This window comes from Mytilus californianus, unplaced genomic scaffold (genome assembly GCF_021869535.1).
Source record: "Mytilus californianus isolate M0D057914Y unplaced genomic scaffold, xbMytCali1.0.p SCAF_2, whole genome shotgun sequence".
Classification (NCBI taxonomy): domain Eukaryota; kingdom Metazoa; phylum Mollusca; class Bivalvia; order Mytilida; family Mytilidae; genus Mytilus; species Mytilus californianus.
This window is the reverse complement of record NW_026262668.1, coordinates 30,909,562-30,934,607: the sequence shown is the minus strand read 5'-3', so window position 1 is coordinate 30,934,607 and position 25,046 is coordinate 30,909,562. Positions and strand designations below refer to the sequence as shown.

Here is a 25,046-nt window from a genome sequence, read left to right as displayed (position 1 = left end):
TTTGCTCTTGATACTGCTTTTTGGTCATAAACAAGCTTCTGTCCAATCACAGGCTCCACAAAAATAAACTGATCAGGAGCACTTGAAAAATGAATATTCTGCTCATATTGGTGACTTGAGCAAACAAATAACATAAAATATTTCTTTATTTTCAATTCAATTTATTGAAAATAATTCGTTATACAAGTTTAATATATATGTCTTAAAATATCTTTTTTTTCATTATGAAAATGAGTTTCTATATAGTCAAAGAACAATACATGAATACTACCATTATTTGAATAACATAAGAACTTGAATTCAAACTTCTGTTCTGTTTGTGAGCAAAGGACATTCCATAGAAACAAGGAAATTTGATACAATAATCAATTTGATAATTCTTCAGGCATGTTTTATTTCAACAGACATGATACCCACAGATGACATGACAAGAAAATTATTTGCATTCAAATGTTGATCAAATATCCATTCTTTATTAAAATGGGCCACAACTGAGCGATTGAAAATGCTGGTCATATAAACTAGAGCCTTTTGTTGTATAAAGGTGTGATTTTGGTTTGAAACAAAATCATCTAAACTAATAAAAACATGTCAATTCCTCTTCATTAAAATCATTCCAACATATAAAATGTTCTTTTTTTCTGCCTGGTGTCAGTATTCAGTCAGCACCTGTGACTACCTTGGCAAGTGTCCTGTAGAAAGCAGGTCCATTTGTACATACACAAAAACTAGTTTAACCCAACATTTTGTGCATGTACCAAAACCAAGTCAGACTATCTTGTATGTTTTGTTTGTACATGTTTTCTTCAAGGAGCCAGGGGTTTGTGTGGTCTGTTCCAGGATTTTAAAAAAGGGGAAAAGGGGGGGTTTGATATTCATCATTATTAAGTCTATGCATTTATCATATATGAAGCTGCATAAGGGGCCCCCTTAATCCGCCTCTGTTTTTGGAAATTCTTTTTATTCTTTTCATATTATGTCATAAGTATAAGAATATATATATGAATCATGATATCAAATAGATTCATGGATTTGTTTAGAATTCAATCTTTTGGCCCTTCAACAATCCCAATATGAGACTATTTTTTTTTACAAGTTGACCCATCTTTACCTGTAATGAATCTGTGGGAAGCATGAATGTTTAAATAGTTCTGGTAAATGAAATATAACCAACTCTAACAGGTCTAAAATAACAAGGTCAAAGAAATACTTTTAAAAGATACATCTTTTTACAATAATTAAAACATAATATGTACATCTATAAAACATTGGTAAAGTAAGAATACAGAGTGGCAAACAGAAGATAATATAAGTCTGTTCAGAGTTAAATATTTAAAATGATATGAGAACAATTTTTTTAATATACAATTAAAACCAGAAATACAAATTTTCATCTCTGTCTACAGCCATGACGTAACCACAAGAGGCTCACATGGTGAAAAAAATCATTTCTGAAAAAACACTTGAAAATTTAATAAAAATTGTCTTTCTAGGGTAATAACTCCCTACAAAGCATCAATTTACAATTTCGATCAGTTTCACCTATTTGTACATCTTAACTTGCTGAACAATTTTGCCTAATAGTTTTCAAGATAATAACCAAACACAGAATAGTTTCATAAAACTTATTAATTCAGGGGCAATAACTCCAAAAAGAGTTGTCGGATTGGTCTGAAAATTTCATGGCAGATAAATCCCAATATTCTTATCATTTTACCCAACACAGCTTTGCTTTATCTGTTCTAGTTTTTGAGAGATACGCCAAAAACTGCACTTTACACTTGCGTTCTATTTTATAGTCATTGCAGTAATGTTTCTTGAGGGACAAGAGTAAATAACACAAACATTATACTATATAACCTAAGAATCATTCAGCCCATGTTTGTTTGAAATTGGTCCAGTGGTTTCACTGGTTTATACTGGACGATGGACATAAAAGAATGGCAAAAGCTCAATTAAAAGCAATTATTTTCAATCATGGAACATTTATCAAAAAGGTAACTTACACTTATTCATGGTGTCTCAGAAATCTGTAAATGCTGCCCCAATCACAATACTTTTTGTTGCATAGGAATTACAAAGAGTTTTAGTATAAAGCAAAAAATTAGATAAACTCTTTTCAACTGTACAAAACATTAAATCAGGAAAATATACCCAGAGACAAATAGTGTTCTTAAGCTTAAACATGTACATGCCCACAGACAAATAGTATTCTTAAACCCAAACTTGTACAGGCCCACAGACAAAAAGTATTCTTAAATCCAAACTTGTACAGGCCCACAGACAAATAGTATTCTTAAATCCAAACTTGTACATGCCCACAGACAAAAAGTATTCTTAAACCCAAACTTGTACAGGCCAACAGACAAATAGTATTCTTAAATCCAAACTTGTACATGCCCACAGACAAAAAGTATTCTTAAACCCAAACTTGTACAGGCCAACAGACAAATAGTATTCTTAAACCCAAACTTGTACTGGCCCGCACAGACAAATAGTATTCTTAAACTCAAACTTGTACAGGCCAACAGACAAAAAGTATTCTTAAACCCAAACTTGTACAGGCCAACAGACAAAAAGTATTCTTTACCCAAACAAGTACATGCCCGCAGACAAATAGTATTCTTAAACCAAAACTTGTACTTGCCCACAGACAAATAGTATTCTTAAACCAAAACTTGTACTTGCCCACAGACAAATAGTATTCTTAAACCCAAACTTGTACAGGCCCGCAGACAAATAGTATTCTTAAACCCAAACTTGTACAGGCCCGCAGACAAATAGTATTCTTAAACCAAAACTTGTACAGGCCAACAGACAAATAGTATTCTTAAACCCAAACTTGTACAGGCCCACAGACAAATAGTATTCTTAAACCCCAACTTTTACAGGCTCACAGACAAATAGTATTCTTAAACCAAAGCCAGTACAGGCGTTAGTTAATGCATTTTCCAACTGGTGAGTTCTATTTCCTAAATTTCTAATTGCTTATTTTTACTTCCATTTTCAGTTCTATAAATTCTGAAATCTCATGAACTTCATTTGAACAGAAATAACTCAACAATTAACTTCAGAAGGATGTTATTCTGCAATAATGTATAAAGTTCTGAAATGTAACAAGACTATAACTTCTCTTAAATTCACACATATCAAATATAGCTATTTCTATATTTTGAATCACACTTTCAAAACCTGTATTTTTTTTACTTCCTTTTAAAAATCAAACAATATTTTTTTTTTATAAACCGGTATTAAGACTATGTTTGAACAGAAATTAATCAACAATCTACTTCTGCAAGGATATAATGCATAAAATTCTAAACTTTAACATGACCATTACTTAATTTATTTCACCTGAATGATCAAGACTTAAATAGCCAAAAATATAAATATAAAAAAGAGATTACCAAGACTATATACTCATTACTGTTCAGTAATGTTTCTTCTAGATTTGCCTTCTACATTTGTCTTTTATACACGTCATTTTCTCAATGTTTTGTTCTCCTTTAACATTCTACATGCCAAACATAGCTCACAAAAATTGCTGTGAAAATCTAATAATAACTTGTACATTATCACCTTATCACAAAAGCTTTTAAACTTTTAGACTATCAACAACAGTTATTCCACTATAACGTATAAACAAACAATTATCTTTCTATTTAAAACGATCAGCCCCAAAAATATTCAGTACATTTAGACTCTAAAAAAATGATTTAAGGCAACAATACATATATACTATTTAAAGAAATAAACATTAAACACAAACTAGCTGTCATTTCCACATCAAATAATTTTAAAATCACCAAATTTAATATCCTTACTCAAATAACAACTTCCTATTTCAAACTGATTATAAAAATCTTAATTTCTATTTAGATTTGCGACAGAAAGTTTGGTAGCACTAAAACTAAAATATACACAAAAATAAATGTATTACCATAGCAACCATTCATCACATTTGTTCATGATATAGATGTTATATAATTTTTCAAACAGTGCTGTACAAAAATAATTTACATTTATACACAGTGAACACATTTGGGTTCCCAGAGACTGATAGCCAGATCGAAAACATGCCAGGTGAAACTTATATCATGTACAAAAATCAAGAATCATCAAAAATTTATCACCACAGTGCTTACTCGGTTGTAATCCCAACCCTCTATAAGGTTATATCAACTAAAACATAGCATTCATAGTGATACATTTCAAATTTTGGATTTACATCATTCTCGTTAAGTGCAATTTTCTTTCATAATGAGACAAGTATGTGAAATTGGTTTTATTTTTTGTGCTCTCGCAAGAAAAAATACATTAAAAAACTTATTGTAGTGCCTTTGGTAGTATTGTTCATACTAAGCTTTACCTAAATATAACAGTGGAAAACATTATAGAGACTTGGTGTTTCGTTTTCCCTCTACTTTTTGGAAATAGCTTTTACTTCAAATGTTATGTATTCCAACAAATTGTAAAATTTCAGATATCTGTAAAAGTGACACAAATGTTTCAATTTCGGTATATTTTTTTTTTACCTCCATGGTTTTTAAGTTTTTAAATGCTAAACATATTTGCATAAATATTAAGTCAAGTATTAAAATAAATCAATTACATATTCAAATCTATGAATGTACACAAGTAAGTATCTGGCATATTTTTGATCAGGGAGGATTTTTCAGTAAAACAAACAAACTGTACATATGAACAATAATTTACATATTTTATATTACATTAACACTCTCAAATTTTATTCAGGATATAAAATCATCCTGTTCCCTGGATTGACCCACATAATATGATATAGTATCAAGACAGTAGAGAATGTGTAAAAAAAATTGGCTGCCTTTTCCAAGTTGCTGACATTTAAAATAAAGAACAAATTTGCATGAATAAGGGAGACAATTATGTTTCCTATTTTTTAAAACATTTAGTCTGACATATTTCATATTTTTAAATAGTTGGCTCAAAGGGTTTTCATACAAAGGTCTGGATATTTTCCACACTAATTTGGTTATTTGTTTGGGATCTAATGTCAGAATCATTATTAATTGGAAGATAATTCGTACCTGTTTTTGTTAAAGAAAAATTTGTGGAATAAAACAGTTTAAAACTGCAATAATTTTAATGCCTTAAAACTGATAATTCCTCAGGAATTGATCATGGTAATTTCATTTTTCATAAAGTTTTCAATTTCACTATAAATTTCGTGTGAAATGGGAATTACAATACAGGTTTTCCTTTCAAACTTTCAAATGGCAGTAAATCATCCTTTTTGAAGAATGATACTTGTAAAAGTTTTTAAATATGAATGATCATGAAAATATATAAATATAATGGAAAATAACGGCTAATAATGGCAAAACGGTGTTACGTCTTGGATGTTGACAATGTTAACTAAGTATTATCAAAAACATGTAATAAAAGTGACCTTCTGAATAATAATTAAACAAAACATAATGTGAAATAGACAATATTAAATTATAAATGGCTTCACTGATGCAGTTTTCAAAAGGCATTTCTTAATACACAATATTTTTAATAAAAATTACACATGTACTTTGAAATCATTGAAAATTATTTTGAAGAATTCAAAAATAATTTATTTATTTTGTCTTTCTTCTCATCCTATCTATAACAAATAAGTTGTGTTCGTATTAAAAAAATTCAAAATAGCATTACAAAAAGTGCAGTCGAGATATATATATCCTTAAAGTATTTGCAATTCATTTAAGAATTTATAATCTGCTTTAATCAGTTTGTGCAGTTCACAAATCTAAATAATGATATTTTATATATATTTTGAAACAGTCACCCTTAAGTTTAAACCATGTTACTTCAAGCTACTTAAATCCTTTTTTCCCCTACCAAATCTGCAAATTTCATGCAACTATTATTTGCCAAAAAGTAATGACAAATATATATCCATTCAATGTACATTTTAGCATAAGTTTCATCATTTGGTCTGTAAACCCTCCCACTGAATTAAATACTTTGTTTTCCCATCATTAGTGACATGTTTACCAAACACATTGTATTTCTCCCCTTTTCTGAGACGATCAGCTGCCCCAAAGTACTGACACATATTATTTCTAATCTGAGCCATATTTACAGGCTTAGATTTTACACTTTCTATTGTTTGTACATCTAGAACATTAAAGTATGATGTAGTAACTCGTTTCCGCTTACTCTGCCGCATTGGCTCTGTGGGTGTGTCTGCAGCTTTACGTTTACGTCCACGAGACTTTATAATATTCTTTATCTCTACTTTAGAATTCCCTGAGGTGATCGATGGTGGCGGAGTAGGTATAGCCTTGGTTGGATCATCTTTAACAGATGAAACAGCTGACTCAACTGAACTCTGAGACACAATATCACTCTCATATTCCATAAACAAATAATTAATAATTTCATTTTTTCGTTTATGATGTGCAAGCTCTTCTTCTTGTTCAAAGAAATGTTTAAATGGATGATTAAAACCTTCAAAGTTTTTGGGCGGAGGTATAAGTGCCTCTAAAGAATGCTGATTGACTACCATGTCTGTAGGAACAGAGTTTTCACTGTCATAACCTTTATACTCTTGATTTCCAGACTGAAAGAAGAAGAAAAAACATTAATGAAAAACAATTTGGGTATTTATAGTATGCATGAAAGATTTATTATTATTCGTTAGATACCAGTTTTCGTGAATATAGATTAACCACTAATATAAATGTTACAAAAAATGCAAAATTTCTATAGGCTTGCATGTAGACTTTGCCTAAACCATGAAATTAAATGTCCACAAAAATAAATGAATCCACAGTAAAAGTATGTTGCCAAAAATAATGGATAATATATTATTTAACTACATTTCCTCTCATTATGTAAAGAAAGGTATACAAAACAATTGTTTTTTAACCTGATCAGTCAAGAATACAACTTATACAAGTAGTTTTTGTACATGCTTGAAGATGTACGAAATATTTACTTGTGCTTTAAGTAAATATGTCACTTTTTCAATTTTCTTTTCAATGTTTTTTATAATTTCCCCTTCTGAGCCTCTAAAAGTCACTTTGAATAAAAGGTGAAAAACAAACTTTTTCCGTATGAGGCCAAACCAGTCAAAATAAGAAAGATTAACATCAGCACTATGGATATTTTCAGCTAAAATTTAGGGACCTTTGATACTGGGCCCTGGTGATTTTTTCTCCTGAAAAATCGAAACGGAGCTTACCTCAATAGATATAAACAATTCACCAAAGTTTCATGAAAATTAGTTGAAGTGTTATTGAGTTATTGTCCGACATACTGACGGCGGACGGAGAGACAGACAACATTATACCAAAACTAAGTCCCGTAAACGGGAGTATAAAAAGTAGTATAAAGTTTTACGTAAATTGATCCAAGCAAATTTGAGTTTAATACATGAAACAGAAGAAATCTTAAAATGTCACTGCAGCTGGACGCCGTCAGAAAACACTTTCTTGAGTTTTATATTATGTCACATTTGTGTTGTAATATATATTTTCATATTTTATTGAGTATTTTTCTATTATACAGTTGACTCTGGTAAATCTGATACTCGGCAAAAAATATCCCAATTCCCAATATTTTCCAGTAGACAATAAATGTATATTCATTGAAGCTTCGAATTCTGCAATAAATGAGCTTAACCTAATTCCGAGATGTTACTAGCCCTGATTACTGCTATATGAAATGGTTAGGTGATTTCTTCAATTATTTTTCAGGTACATCATGACGATGTAATCATGTTAGCGTAAAAAATATTATAACACAAATAGGAAATGGATTGGTGTTTTGAAATAATATTACTATAGCTGACATCAGATCTGGTGGACACTGAATAAGTGTAACAACTTCATGTAGAATTTCAAAATACAAGCACTTACTGCATTCTGAAGAAGATTCCTGCGTACTTTGTCAGACTTGAATGCTATGGAAACATCTATTTCTAATCCTTTCTGTTTGCTCTGCCATGGCAAGCATACTGGTGATGTACTGAAAATTTGGGAAATATTTAATAAAGGCTATTTCATTTACATGGATGTGGAAAAGTATGAATGGATTTCAAACATTTCCCAAAACCACGACTTTTGTTGAGTGCACACATCAAATGTGTATACAATCTTAATTATTAGGAGATCATTTATTATAAACATAGATAATCCAGAGGAACGTAGGGAATGGACCCCCCTCCTCTTACTTAATATTTTTTGTGTGTGTAATTATTCTTTAACAATTAAACATTTTCACTTAATTAATGTGTTTTTGCTCTTATCCATTCAATATAACAATATCAGTTGATTATTTTTGATTCCTCTCTACTCTTACAAGGGGCCTCGGTGGCCGAGTGGTCTAAGAAGTCGAACTACTGCATCACTAGCCAAGCAACACTGAGGTTGTGAGTTCGAATTCCGCACGTGGCAGGTGCACTCGACTCCAATCTTATTTGACTAGGATTGTCAGTTTTCCTACTTAAGGTCGTGGTTCTATCCGGCTTCCTTCACCAATAAAAACTGACCACTACGAAATAGCACAATAGTGTTGAAAGTGGCGTTAAACACCAATCAATCAATCTACTCTTACAGAATGAAAGTTTACGCTAAAAACATATTGTTCAATCATCTATTTTCCTTTTATAAATCTTACCACTGTGACGGCATAAAACATTTAAAGTTTTTGCCTTTTTCTTTGTAGGACATCATTACTTCGTGATTGACCTGACCTGTGTGGGGCAACATGACCATAGGTGCAGGTGGTGGTATCCTCACTCGTAGACCAAAGCAGGGTTTACCCATAGGCTTCTTTCTGTTCTCCTTCTGATTTGTGAATCTGTAAAATAAATCATAATGTGGAGAATTGAACAACATAGTTGACTTAGAAATCTTCATCATCCAAGGCATCAAAACTCAATTCAGATGGTCCCAAACTAGAGGCTCTCAAGAGCCTGTGTCGCTCACCTGTATTTACTGATGCTTTGGAAATCATGTAAAATAAGGTTAAAATCATAATTAATAGTATTAGATATTAGATATTATAATGATATCTAAGATAATAACAAAAAACTGCAAAATTTTTGTAAAATTACTAACTCAGGGGCAGCAACCAAACAACGGATTGTCGGATTCGTCTGAAAATTTCAGGGCAGATACATCTAAATCTGATGAACATTTTTGCCACCTGTCAGATTTGCTCTAAATGCTTAAGTTTCAGAGATATAAACCAAAAACTGCATTTTACCCCTATGTTCTATTTTTAACCAAGTCGGCCATGATGGTTGGAAGGCAGGGTCATCGGACAATTTTTTTTAAACTAGATACCCTTATAATGATTATGGCCAAGTATGGTTCAATTAATTTGTCTCAGTAGTTTCAGAGAAGAAGATTTTTGTAAAAGATTACAAAAATTTACAAAAAATTGTTAAAAATTGACTATTAAGGGCAATAACTCCTAAAGGGGTCGACTGACAATTTTGGTCATGACAACTTATTTGTAGATCTTACTTTGCTGAACATTATTGCTGTTTACAGTTTATCTCTATCTATAATAATATTCATGATAATAACCAAAAACTGCAAAATTTCCTTAAAATTACAAATTCAGGGGCAGCAACCCAACAACACAATGTCAGATTTGTCTGAAAATTTCAGGGCAGATAGATCTTGACCTGATAATCAGTTTTACCCTATGTCAGATTTACTCTTAATGCTTTGGTTTCAGAGATACAAGCCAAAATTTACATTTTACCCCTATGTTCTATTTTTAGCCATGGCGGCCATCTTGGTTGGTTGGCAGGGTCATCAGACACATTTTTTTAAACTAGATACCCTAATGATGATTGTGGCCAAGTTTGGTTAAATTTGGCCCAGTGGTTTCAGAGGAGAAGATTTTTGTAAAAAGCTAACGACGACGGACAACGACGGACGCCAAGTGATGAGAAAAGCTCACTTGGCCCTTCGGGCCAGGTGAGCTAAAAACATATTGAAAGTCAGAGAACTGATCTGAATTTTAAAATTGCTTAAATGACAAAACAGTACCAGTTCATAACCAGTAACTCTTAAGTCATTCATTATTTTAGAAACAAGTGAATATGTGAGCTACTGCTCACTAATGATACCCCCACTCGCTAAAAGTATAAGGTAAACAGGAAGTTGTTGAGTGATTAATCTGAAAACGCATCACACGGTATAGCCGACTCATATAAACCCTGAAACCAAATTCAGAAATCCTTGTAATGTAGTTCCTTTGAAAGATGCAACGAAAAATATTCATGGGACGGACTGACAGATGGATGGATGGACTGACAGATGGACAGACAGAGGTATAACAGTATACCCCCACTTTTTTAAAGCGGGGATATAATAATTCTTTCATGTCATACTTTATGTTTATTTAAATAAGGGTAGGCATTTAATTTGTATATATCTGTATACAGAGTTTAAGCTAGGTGTAAAATATTGACAAATATAAAATGACTTCCAGTGTTAAAAGAGCATGACATCTTATACTTCACATTACATTTCCATTTGCTTACTTTCCAGCACTAACACAGCATGTTTGTTTCAAAAAGAGAAATTTCAGATATTTTAGGTCCACAAAAAGATGGATAGCGGGGTTTCTTTGGGGGTAACCTGGTACTTGTATTTATTCACTTACCTAGATTTATATCCATTCAATGAGTTAACAACTTTTTCTCGTATACTGTCTTTGTCAGCTGACAACTGAAAGTGAGTGAAGAATTTATAAAAGGGCATCATAGTAAATCATTAGTTTCCACAAACAATAACAGGCATTTTCAGAAGAAATGGCGAGCATAATAATTAATTTGTAGTTTCATATTATTTCCTTATAGTCACAGAAAAGAACACACTGAGTTAATATGCAAGTCATCATAGAATTCTAAAGTTTGGTATACATAATATTCCAACTGGTGCTTTTTCCCTGAAAATTTGACTTTACAAAGTCCCATGATCAGTTTTCTGCTGAATGACCCCAGAGCAGTTCATTCATAAAATTAAAATTGGAATCACAGATATAAGAATGAAACTTCCTCTAATTATAACATTTGTTCCTTATTAGAATGGGTCCTAGCTGCCACATATAGTACATATGTAATTGTTTCACTTTTTCATTATTCATGAATTTAATTTAAAGGTTTACTGGAATCAATTGTTTTTTTTAAATGTTCTTGAAATAATCATGTATTGAAAAGAAAGTTGAACATTTTTTTTTAAATTTTGAAAAAATCAAGGAGCAACCATTGCCATCATCATATCAATAAAAGAACAGAGTTCAAATGTCCCCCGCGTTGCACATATTTTATATTTCCAAGGGGCATAACTCTTTTTAAAAAAGTCAATCGGCCACCATTATAGAACTTGTGCAGGACATTGCTGATATCAACCTAAAGTATAAGTTTTATAAAAATCTGGCAAATTGTACCAGTGAGAGCGCTAACGAGGCCATTTTCCATAAATTAAATATTTCCAAGGGGCATACTCTTTTAAAAAAAGTCGATCGGCCACCATTATAGAACTTGTCCGAGATATTACCCGATATTAACCTATAGTATAAGTTTTATAAAAATCTGGCAAGAATTGTACCTGTGAGAGCGCTAACGAGGACATTTTCCATAAAATTAATATTTCCCAGGGGCATTACTCTTTTAAAATAAATGGGGAATGTGTCCATGGGACACAGATGATGCCCCCGCTTGCCTATCATATAAAGTTATAAAGGGACATAACTGAAGAACAGTAAAAGTGACGATACCCAAATTTGTTATTGATCTGAGTTTTGTAGTAATAAGTATTGTGTATATAAGTTTCATAACATTTGGTTGAGGCAAACTTAAGTTAGAGAACGAAAACCAACTTTGGGACGTACGGGCGGACTGAACTTATTGCCCCCACCGCTACAGCGGGGGCATAAAAAGTCGATCGGCCACCATTATAGAACTTGTCTGAGATATTGCTGATATTAATCTATAGTATAAGTTTTATAAAAATCTGGAAAAAATTGTACCTGTGAGAGTGCTTACAAGATCGGACGGACAGACACACGGACGACCAGTATTTCCATGTCCCCCACAACGCGTTGCGCGGGGGACAAAAATTTACAAATGTACAATTTGAATGCAACTATGAAAAGTGAAATATTCTTGCTACAAGAACATAAAAGAAGCAGATACTTTTGTATCATGGGGATTCCTGAATTTTGTTGCGAGTAAAAAGGATGAAAAATTCATGCTGAAACTCCATAAAAAGAAAATCAACATTTTTTTGTATGTGACAGTTTTTGGTGGGGTTCGTGTTGTTCAGTCTTTAGTTTTCTGTGTTGTGCTTTGAATACCATTGTTTGTCTTTTGATTGTTTTTCTTTTATGCCATGGCATAGTCAGTTTGGTTTTGACTTATAGTTTTAATATCCATTTAGTAGCTTTCGCCTCTAATGTATATTTCAACATAAATATTTAGTATGCACTTACAGAATTTACTTGTAGATTTTCTAAATTACTGGTGATGAAATCTACAATGGTATCAACATCAAAGAATTTGTTCCATCGGCCTTCTATTGTCAGGTTGTACAGAGTTAAATGTACTACATCCACCCTATAAATAGTCAAAAACAAGCATGAAGCATAATATTCGATATCAGGAACATCAAAGGCAAGTTTACTACAAACTTCAATTACTATGTACTTCATTTTAAGTAGTGACATTTCTTAAATCAAAACACATTTTGTGAAGATTTGTTTGATATTGTAAGAGAGCTTAAAATGTTGATTTTAAATATTATTTACAATACCAAAGGGCATAAGTTCCCAAAAATAATGAAATGACCCTGGTTTTTAAATTCATCCATGATATTGCTGATGTAATATATCATTTATATTTCAAAAGACATAATCCCTCCAAAAAAGAATGGATTGGTCCTGATGTCTGAGATAATGCTAATCTTTGACATCAATTAATTATAAAATTCTGATGAGAATTGTAGATGGGATAGCCATAACAGTGTTGGAGGGACATAATTCTTGTCATTTGACATGTTAGAGGCCATTTCAGTTTTTGTGCCTACCAGTTAGTTCCAAAGTTTCCAGGCGGAGGTGTAAGACACTTATTATTTCATTTAGTAAACTTCTGCCACAAGTGTAAGCTATTTTTTTTATCTATGGAATTCTGTGTACTTTCATGACTGAAGAAACAAAAATTTAGACCTAGAAATTGCAAAAATAAGTCTTTTTTATGGTGAAGTGGGATTAACTTTTGGCACTGACTCACACAAGTTAACAAAGTCCAAAGTCCAGCAAGGTTAAAAAAAAAAAAACATTAATAAAAGAATAATTCTGACGTCAAACATTTTTGAAACTCCGATTTTTTTCCCCATTTTTTTGCCATAGACTACTTTAGCAAGGAATGTTTCTTTCTGCTAGGACCCCAATTTTGTCATTTGTTTTCAAGTTATTATGATGGATTAACACATTTTTTAAAATATTTCACTTTCGGTATTTTGCAAGGGTGAAAGTGCTTACAAGGCAATCATTTTTAATCGGCACTGGCTTTTGAACACGACGGAGACATTTTTGATATAAATTAAAACCTCACCAATGAATTTTTTTTTAAATCCATCAAGAGTGTGATAATGCTTTATACAAGGCACATGGATGGATCAATTGCATTATCATATGGAACAAAATACCGGGGTAATCATTACACTAAATGAGGGTTAAATACAGTATCCTGATTTATTCACCCCACTTACCATTTTAAATCTAGTCTTTTGATGTATTCTGGTCCCATGTTACAGTGGGAACAAACAAATAAATAAAATCTGTCACCATTCATCAGAGGATATTCTAAACATTGTATACAGGCTACAAAAATAAGTAAATAAATAAAATTAACACCATCAATACAATATATATTTAAAAAAAAAAAAAACATATTAAAAAGGCTACAAATAATTAGAAGGCTAACATTACATTGTATTCAGACTTACAAAATAAGATCATACAACTTTACAAAAAGAAAACATGAACATCCTGTGAATTTCATTACACACCTTAAAACTAACATTTATGTAGCCCACTACAGTCTACATGTATATTTCTCAATATCTTTTTATCTTAATTTACAGGTTACACATTTCTTAAACACTATCTTTAGGAATTTGAATCCATCCTCAAACTTTATTTTTTTTAATAGAAAATGAAACAAATCTTATTCCTGGAAGGCTGCAACTTTCTAAAACTTAAGTGAAAACTTAATATCATCAATGGCAGGGTCATACAACTTTTTCCTAATAAAATTTTTGTCCTGCCATGCACAACTTTGTATAAAATACATTTCAAAAACAGTCATCATCAAATACATTTCATTTAACATATCATAGTGTCACTCCCTCCAAAAATTTCATGAAAAGCTGTTTGAAAAGACTTATTTTCTTATGAAGTTTTTTTTAAACATTTCCAAGATTTTCTGCAAATTTCAATAATCCATGACTTTTTAAGACATACTTTTGCAAATGTTAAATTCAATGACTTTTTATGATACCCATGACCTTTCCAAACCATGCATCAAGAAACAAAATGTATATTCTGTATTAAACACCAATAAAATGCTCCGCAGGGCACAGCTTGATACGACCGCAGAGGTCTAACCCTGAACAGTTGGGGCAAGTATGGACACAACATTCAAGCTTGATACAGCTTTGCATTTGGATTGTGATTAAATATTTGACACAGCATAGGTTTCCAACACAGAATGAATGTGGTCTAAGAACTTAAAAATTTTAAATTGGACATTCACCTATTATGGTCCAATATGCAAAATCTAAATACATGGTTAGATTCAGCATATCAAAGAACCCCAAGAATTCAATTTTTGATGAAATCAAACAAAGTTTAATTTTGGACCCTTTTGATCTCAATGTGGACAAAGTTTATAACGGGGCCCAAAAATCAAAAATCTAAATACATGGTTAGATTCAGCATATCAAAGAACCCCATATATTCAATTTTTGTTGAAATCAAACAAAGCTTAATTTTGGACCCCGATTTGGACCAACTTGAAAACTGGGCCCATAATCAAATATCTAAAACATGTTTAGATTCAGCATATCAAAGAACCCTAAGATTTCAATTTTTGTTAAAATCAAACTAAGTTTAATTTTGGACCCTTTGGACCTTAATGTAGACCAATTTGAAAACCGAACCACAAATTAAGAATCTAAATACACGGTTAGATTCGGCATATAAAAAAAACCCAATAATTCAATTTTTGATGAAATCAAACAAAGTATAATTTTGGACCATTTAGACCTCAATGTGGACCAATTTAAAAACGGGGCCCAAAATCCAAAAACTAAATACATGGTTAGATTCAGCATATTAAAAAACCCCAAGAATTCAAGAATAAAACCCCATTGAAATTGGTCAAGAAATAAGCAATTTATACGAAGTATCTTCTTTTGCACAATACTGTGCAATTAAATATTTCTTGCTATTGCGCAATACTGTACAATTGACAATTTCTTGCTATTGCACAATATTGTGCTATTGGATGTTTCTTGCTATTGCGCAATACTGTGCAATTGAAGATTTCTTGCTATTGCACAATACTGTGCAATTGAAGATTTCTTGCTATTGTGCAATACTGTGCAATTGAAAATTTCTTGCTATTGCACAATACTTATTATATAATAATTTACACATCCTGTTTGGTGTGTATCTCCTACCATATCATTATTATTTGATTTTAAATATAAATCAGAAATAACCAACTTAAAATGGAAAATTTTAAAAGAAAAAAAAAAAAAAAATCCCCCCCCCAAATTTTTTGAACCCCCTTATGATTCATCACCCCCAAACTTAATCCTCACCTTCCCTTTGTGGTATGGTACCTTGCAGTACAATTTCAGAGAGATCCATACACTTGAACACAAGTTATTGTCTGGAAACTAGAAAAATGTGTTTTTTGGCCCCAAATTCCTAAACGTTTAGGGCAATTACCCCCAAACTCAAACCCAGCTTTCCCTTTGTGATATGGAACCTTGTAGTACAATTTCAGAAAGATCCATACACTTACACACAAGTTATTGTCATGAAACTAAAAAAATGCTTGTTTTTTGCCCCTTTTTTGGCCCCTAATTCCTAAAATTTTGAGGCAATTACCCCCAAAATCAATCCCAGCATTCCTTTTGTGATATGGAACCTTGTGGTACAATGTCAGAGAGATCCATACACTAACACGTAAGTTATGTCTGGAAGTTACAAAAATGCTTATTTTTGGCCCCTTTTTCCTTTACTGTTGGTACCATAACCCCCCAAATCAATCCCAACCTTCCTTTTGTGGTATTGAACCTTATGGTAAAATTTCATAGAGATCCATTCACTTAAACTAAAGTTAGAGTGCGAAAACCAATGTGTCTTCGGACGACGACGCCGACGCCAACGTCATACCAATATACGACCACAAAATATTTTTTTGCGGTCGTATAAAAATGATTCATTGGCACAAACTGTATTTGATGAGGCTATGGAATAACTCTGTTCACCTTGCCAGATGCCTGTTAATATTGGAATTGTATGTCTCTTACAGTATATTGTCACATACCTTCATGAAACCATTGTCTACACCTACAGCATTGTAACATCTTCAAGAACCAGCTGTAAAGAAATTTAAATAAATCAGGGAATCAAACAGTGTGATATACTTTTAAAGTAACAAGACGCTGTCAAAAAGCACTTAAGGATCAAAACTCTTAAACAACAAAAGTGATTTTTTTTAATATCAAACTTGACCTACATATAACAAATTGAAAAGCATTCGTTGAAAGGTTCTCACTTATTGCATAGGAAATACTTAAAAAATACCATTTCCAATCAATGAAGGACCAGGGCTTCCAAAACGGTCATATATTCCGGACTTGACCGAAACTTTCATAAAAAGACCGGCTGCTCTCAGCCTCAAACGGTCAAATAGAATTGGTGTGCCACATTTTGATGAAAACGGTCATTTCAATTTTTACCAACTATCGATCGATAAAAATGTCCGTTTGGGGCTTTGGGCATGTCCGTTTGGGCATTTTAGTTTATAATTGTGGCAATCTATTTCACAAAGATATTTCGGTCATAATTGGGTTTAATAAAACAGAAGCAGCATATTTCAGATACTTTGAAGTGTCTCAGTTAGTCTAATCCTCTGGGTACATAAATGTACGGCTTGGTCTTTAGCTTGTGTACATCAATAAAAAGTAGAAAAAACACGTTTTCTTTTATTTAAATAACAACAAGCTGTCAAACAATTATCCCTTGAATAAGTTATATTGAAGCCATAAATCATTCACTGATTACAGGTTTGTTACCTTTGATGAGGTGTCCTTAGCTTATCTTTATCAATATAATTAATGATGCATAACAATGTACATAAAGGTAATCCGGTAAACGAGGTCAAACATGTAAGCGTGTATGGAACAACATCCTATTTAATTACGCTTTATAGATATTATTTTAAATGAGCATTCAGTTTTAAAAGTATCCTGATATTTAAAAGTTATTCTTCAAATAAGGATATTTATAAATGAATAAGTATGATATATATTATTTTATTTAACACTGTACATCGTGTTAAATACTGGGGTACTCTCAAGGGGAAAATTTACTAAAATATATAGGAAAAACCAATGGACAAATTTCAGTCAATAAATGATTTAACTAAGTTAATGGTGCCGTGATCACTTCTAAATTATATCAAGAGAACAATGCCTGCTCCGAATTTATTCAGACAATTTCCGATGTTATAGAGAAAGAGGTGATGTCCGACGTAAAGTTAAGTCCCGCCGTGGGAATTATGATCGACTAAGGTGTAGTCTAGGTATTGACGCTTTAGATCAACTTATGAGGATAAGCTTAGTAGGTGTAGATGTTAAAGACTTTGACCCTGTTCCTGCTATCCGCAAATGGCAATCCGTTCGTAACCGCCATGTTTATCAGAACAATGCATTTAGCAAGCTCATGAATGTAAAATCTTTAATTAGACTAAATGAACTCTAATCTTGTGCTGTGATCTGTGCTTCTTTTCAATGTGCTCATTGTAATATTTATTGCGTGTGTTTGTCAGCATTGTGCTCTTCTGACATTTTATTGTTGTTATATGCTTACATAAAATATCATGTTGTTATTCATTAAATTATTTATCAACTGAGTATGTTTTTATTTATTCCTTATTTTCTAAATCAGGTTGGGAAATTGTACAAAGAAAAATGTTATCACTGTTCAGTAGATTTTACACGGTTTAAAACAATATCCTTCATCGGGCCTCCTCAATGTTATCTATAAATACCGCATCAGTTGTAAAAGTCACGTGGTCAGGTAATCAATACACAAAAAGAAAAGTATCACGTGTATTGATGATCAAGTTGTACTGCAATTAAAGCCAACATCAACAGTTTCAAATAAGATGGCCTTAATTTACAAAGTGTTAAGTACTCACAGAGAGAAGATAGATTATATAAACAGAAACAAAAACATGAGAACAGTCAGGTACTGAAGCTGATTGATGCAATGATGGTTACTGTATTACGATACACAGAAAAATGACACAATACCGAGGATAATATTTTATTTATTTTTAGAATGAAGAAAACAAAACAGTTATAAATAATTTTATTGCATATAACACTACTAATTATTTAGACACATATATCAATTTATGCATCCTCTCAGTTACATTTAAGTATCCAGCTGATCATTGACCGTCAAAAATATTTCTTTGAAAAATGTCCGGCTGTCGTCAGGAAATTTTGGAAGCCCTGTGAAGGACCGTTACTCCTGAATGGCAAAAGTAAAAATCATCAATTTTGAACTTGGTCTCAAATTTGTCATCAATACAAACATATTAAAATGTGAAAAGCATTGGTTAATCGGTTCATAAATTATTGCACTCCCACGAAATAAAAGTACAATTTTGCAATTAATCAAGGACCATAACTACTCGACAGCAATATCCAACTTGACCTCCATTTTGTCATCAGTAACACAAATTAATTTCCTGTGTATTGTTACAAGTATTTAACATACAGATGTTTGAATCCTATGACTTTTCTATAAGTCAGTAAATTTATACCTTCCTGGGCCTCCACAATAACAGTAACACTGTTCAACATTCGTCTTGTGCTGAGCATCCCAAGTTAACTTGTTTATCTGGAAAAATAAACAATTTATTATTTACAAATATATACATTTACTTCACCAGTAACAAACAACTGATTATTTATAAAAAAAATAAACATTTATATTAATAAATATGCATATTAATCTATTTTCAAACTTTTAATTTTTTCTGTGAAATTCGTTACCCACTAGACAAATTAGAATCAGTATATTATATATCCTAGCTCCTGTTTGAAAAGATGTAGCATAACTATCAACCTTTAACCGAGATTTCTGCTCAGAGCAGAGCTAGGGTCATCTAAACCTTGCAATGAGGTGTGAGGTTATGTTCCATGTTGATTTCAAGCAATAAAAGTGTTGTCCTTTGCCTTGCATTTTGCTTAGTTTTTATAATTGATTTTATGCCTTACATGAATTAATACACCATATCATTTTTACCAGATTATTTTCAAGGACATTGTCATAGCTAAAAAGATCAGAAGGTTAAAAATCATCAGGGTAATGGTTTTTCTTTCTTTGCATGAGAAAAGGCATATCCTGAATCTGTTAGGGAATGCTTATATGTGATTGAAATACCTTTCAATCATAAATTTACCTACATTGTTGTCTATTTCAGCAATATCAATGAGATTTATGTATGTTTTCTATCTATAATATACCATTTTAATAATAAAAAGTCTAAATTGAAAACAACGTTCAAACCTATGATTGCGCTGGATAAAAACCGCAATTTTTATACATGTGCATGTAAAACAAATTTCTTGGTAGTGGGGGCCAAATACAGCACAAACAACAATTTCCAAAAGACCAAAAAAAGTGAAAAAGTCTATTTTAACAAAACGCATTTGACTAACAGGTCGAACAACTGATGTTCTTAAACCCTGCTGACTGCCATTGGCGATTGCCAAATAAATTGATCACCAGATCTTACAAAATGGATCTTAATATTAATTAAATACCAAACAGAAAACAATAAACTAGTGGAAAAGATGGTATACCACAAACATGAGGTGCAAAAATTTGTACACCATATCCGGATTTCGACAATAAATGTCTCTTCAGTGATGTTAGGGATCGAAACGGTATTTGGAAGGCCATATAATTTACCTCAATTTAGGATAGACTCTTGAATTTTAAAGAGTCGAAATAGGATGAACTGATCATATAAACCCGAAGGAAAATATAATACAAGCCCAAACGAAAAAATATAAAAAGTCTAAATTGAAAACAACGTTCAAACCTATGATTGCGTTGGATAAAAACCGCAATTTTTATACGTGTGCATGTAAAACAAATTTCTTGGTAGAGGGGTCTAAATACAGCACAAACAACAATTTCCAAAAGACCAAAAAAAGTGAAAAAGTCTATTTTAACAAAACGCATTTGACTAACAGGTTGAACAACTGATGTTCAATAACATCAATAACATCAATAACATCAATAATGTTCAATAATGATTTAATAATATATACTCATTTAGTTATTTCAAGCATTCATAAATAAAAATAAGACAAACTGTCTTTATCAATACAAACAAAATTTAAATGCAATTAAATCTAAGAGGATAATTATATTCTTTAAAGAATCAGTCAATTTGTAAACATTTCTAACTTCCTTTTAAGAACAAATTTAAAGCACTACTGACTAAGAAGAAAATGAAGGATGTTTTATTTTGGATTTTTTTTTTTGTCCAATCATTAAAATTCCACACAAAATGATGTTATCTTTTTATATACACATAGTATATTCTGTCCTTTATTACTTACATCATATGGGAATGTTTGCTTCATTTTTTGTAATGCTTTTGCTGGAAAAAAAAAAGAATATTTAACATAAAATTAAAAAGCAATATTTGTACAGATTGTTCTAATAGTCATGACATTATTTTGTACCTTCTCTGTTTTTTCCTTCTTTTCTTAGAATATGCAGTTTTGCACATTCAATGTAAATTTGATTAATTCTAACTTGCTCATTTTGTTTATAATTTTAGGGGGGCCTCATTTCAAACCTTCTGTTTTAAGTTATTGGCTAAAACATATACTACATGGTGCTATTGAAAACTTTCACATTGTATGAAAGCAAGATGGAGGTGGCATTCTGCATACAAACAGTACAACCCCAAATCAATAAGGGCTGTTCCATTTAAACATACATGATTTGATTTTGATTTATTGTGTTTTAACGCCACTTTTAAGCACCGCTTTTGGGCTATTTCGTGGCGGCCAGTTTTTATTGGTGGAGGAAGCCTGAGTGCCCGGAGAAAACCACTGACCTACGATAGGAAAACTGACAATCCTAGTCAATTAAGATTGGAGTCGAGTGCACCCGCATGAGCGGGGTTCGAACTCACAACCTCAGTGTTGACTGGCTAGTGACTACAGTAGTAACTACTTAGACCACTCGGCCACTGAGGCCCCCTAAACATACATGATACCCAGGGAAGACATTTTCAAAATGAAGTAACAACCTAAAGAAGAAAACTTTGAATTTTAATTATATGTTTACTCTTCTTGTCTCCCACCCATAGTGGAGATTCAAAAATGCCTTCCCTGGGTCCCATGTGTTTTTATGGAAACTCCCTAAGGATTGTTCTATAAAAATGTACATTGCACCTAGAGGCATTTTGAAATCACAACTAAGGGTGCGTGTCGAGAACAATGAAAATATCAGTGAGATTCTAGATGTGCCACAATTGGTAGTTAGCCCATCTACTGCCTTCCCTGAGTACTATGTATGTTTGAATGGAACAACCCTAACAGGATTGGAGTGGAAAACCCAGTTAAATGCATGCCGTATCATAATAATTTATTATTTACAGTATTTCTGTGCCTGTCCTTACCGCTGACCTATAATCAGAGAATTCAAAAGGTCTAACATGTCACGCAAATTTTGGTTTGGTCATACAGAATTTAGCAAGGAGTCTGAACAAGCATGAAAGAAATTATCATATTACTACATATAATCATAATATAAGTCAGGCAGATTGTCTTTCAGATCAGGTATTCTAGGAGGCTAACTGACTTACCATCTGGTCCATTCTTCAAGGCACCACCTTTCTGAAAAAGTCAAAATCTATATTTATACAGTCGACTCCACTTAATTGCATACCGCTTAATAGCATAATTCGGTTAATTGCATAGTTTTCTCCTGCACAAAACCATTTCCCATTCATCTAATGTTAAATTGTCCGGTTATATGCATAGCTCTACAAGTGGCCTTTCGGTTTATTGCATAGAAAATTATCGCCATCTAGATATGCTTAGTTAAATCTATCGAATTTTTTGACCGGAAACGGCAAGTTGGTGAGTATATTTTTCTTGAATGCATCATTATTTTCATTATTATTTCATATTTACTGTTGTGTTATTCAAATAAAGTTTTAAAACAGTTTCTTTCGTGTTTATATGATTGAATTTGATTTAAAAATAAACCTCGATATCTACACAGGTAAAGTTTCCCATGTTCTATTTTAAGCCTCGAGGTCATAAAAATGTCAAACAGGTAATTGTTGTAAAAGCACTGACCATTCTATCTAAAAAGGTGTAAATAATTGATTGGATTTCAAACACTGTCAATAGATTACATTTGGGGTGAAATTCAAAAACAATAACGCCTGCTAATTATCGATCATTATCCAATGTGAACTCCCGTAATTGGGCTTGGGGTGATCTGCATTTATGTTAAATATTACAGGGCATTTTTATATGGTTCAAGAATTTTATACATCAATCATTTAATTTGAATATATTTTGAAAAGAGCTTTTATTTCTAATTATTATATTTTCTCACTTTCAACACTCGTGTCCAGCAAATAACCCGTACAGGGCCCCTTTACTGCTTTGCATATACGAAACTATCGAAGTCAAATAAACAGTGTTACTTCACTCTGCAAGCTGTAAATATTGTATATCAAAGGCAGTTTAGTACACATCTATTGTTAAAATGATTATAAACTGTGTAGTTTTGTTAAACAGTTTATTTTAATCAAAGCGTAACAATGTACATTGAACATACGGGTCATAGAAACAAATCTATTTTTAGAACGAATTTATTTTCGTATCCCAGGTAAACTGGTAAAGGAAACGTCGGTACGCAAATAAACTAAAACAAAATGTGTTTATAATCTTTATTGAAATAATACAAAATAAAATAACATGTATGACACTAGACATATAACTTTTATTAGAATAAATCAACATTCAATATGTTGTAATTGGATTATAGACGTTCATCTTTCTTCAGGGATTTCCTTTACTGATCTGTTCTATCGATGTTGTTTGACTCCGTAATTTGGCATTTCGGATATAAGCATACTCCGCTTTATTGCATAATTTTGTCTGACAAATAGGCTATGCAAATAACCGGAATGTACTGTACAACCAATAATAAATAATGAGATTTTTATCTCCTGTACATCCATGTCATATTCCATGTTTTCCTATTACAGAGCAGTTTACACTAATTTTCATTTTCCTCTTCAGATCATAATTTTCCATAAAACTGTTACAAAATCACTGTACAACATCAGAAAATTATGATCTAGAAATTCAAACTGGATCTGTTTTTTTTTTTTTTGTGGTAATAAGCATTGTGTATAAGTTTCATAGCATTTGATTGAGGCAAACATTAGAGAACAGAAACCAATTTTGGGATGAATACTGTTTATTTAGGCCACACCAATTTGATTTCTAGTTCATGTTTAGAAGAAATTGATTTTCAATAAATAAATGTGGATTGTGTCCTTGCATGGACACAGATGATGCACCCGCTTGCATATCATATAAAGATATAATAGGACATAACTGAAGAACGGTAAAAGTTACTCTACCTAAATTTGTACTTGATCTGAGTTTTGTGATAATAAGCATTGTGTATAAGTCTCATAACATTTGGTTGAGGTAAACTAAAGTTAGAGAACGGAAACAAATAATTCAGCAATTTTTATGTTTATAAAGGGGCATAACTCAAGAACAGTAAAAGTGACACCACCCAATTTCTAACTAGATCTGTATTAAGTGGTAATAAGCATTGTGTATATGTTTCATAACATTTGGTTGATTCAAACTAAAGTTAGAGAACGGAAACGGAAAATTCAGCAATTTTTATGTTTATGAAGGGGCATAACTAAAGAACAGTAAAAGTGACAACACCCAATTTCAAACTTGATCTGTACTATGTGGTAATAAGCATTGTGTATAAGTCTCATTAAATTTGGTTGAGGCAAACTAAAGTTAGAGAATGGAAACAAATTAAACTGAGTTTTGTGGTAAAAAGCATTATATATACATTTCATTACATTAATTTAAGACAAACTCAAGTTAGAGAATGGAAATGAAAAATTCAGCATTTTTTTCATTTGTAAATGGGCATAACTCTAGAAAAGTAGAACTTGTTAGCACTGAATGGTAAAGATTGCTTTAATTTATCAGTAGGAAGTAAAATTGAATATTGCATTGTATAAAGCATTGGTTGTAGTTGATTCAACTACCATTAAGCACAAAGAAAGTATCCAATTTTAAAAGAAGACTTTAAAATATTTATAGAAATGAAGGGTAAAAATTGCTTTAATTTATAAGTGGAAGGTAAAATTAAACATTGCATTGTATAAAGCATTGATTGTAGTTGATAACTGAAGAACGGTAAAAGTGACGCTACCCAAATTGAACTTGATCTGAGTTTTGTGGTAATAAGCATTGTGTGTAAGTCTCATAACATTTGGTTGAGGCTAACTTAAGTAGAGAACAGAAACTAAAAATTCAGCAATATTTCTATTTGTAAACACGATTAACTCTAGAAGGGTTTTGTATAAGTTTTATAACATTTGGTTGAGACAAACTAAAGTTAGAGAACGGAAACGAAAAATTCAGCAATTT

The 25,046-nt window shown here is 31.9% G+C and overlaps 1 protein-coding gene across 2 annotated transcripts in view; it reads right to left on the bottom strand.

Moving 5' to 3' along the window:
* Positions 1 to 140: 140 nt before the first annotated feature.
* LOC127729682 (uncharacterized) overlaps positions 141 to 25,046 on the bottom strand; it is a 39,953-nt gene continuing 15,047 nt past the window's right edge. For both annotated transcript variants that reach the window (XM_052237531.1, XM_052237532.1), the window contains 10 exons: positions 22,199 to 22,229; positions 20,940 to 20,980; positions 19,127 to 19,203; positions 16,616 to 16,668; positions 13,764 to 13,875; positions 12,487 to 12,610; positions 10,657 to 10,721; positions 8,650 to 8,832; positions 7,890 to 7,998; positions 141 to 6,589 (listed from right to left, as the gene is read on the bottom strand). In XM_052237531.1, coding sequence (XP_052093491.1) covers positions 5,954 to 6,589; positions 7,890 to 7,998; positions 8,650 to 8,832; positions 10,657 to 10,721; positions 12,487 to 12,610; positions 13,764 to 13,875; positions 16,616 to 16,668; positions 19,127 to 19,203; positions 20,940 to 20,980; positions 22,199 to 22,229 — 1,431 coding nt within the window. In that variant the 3' untranslated portion in view covers positions 141 to 5,953. The remainder of the gene's footprint in view (positions 6,590 to 7,889; positions 7,999 to 8,649; positions 8,833 to 10,656; positions 10,722 to 12,486; positions 12,611 to 13,763; positions 13,876 to 16,615; positions 16,669 to 19,126; positions 19,204 to 20,939; positions 20,981 to 22,198; positions 22,230 to 25,046) is intronic.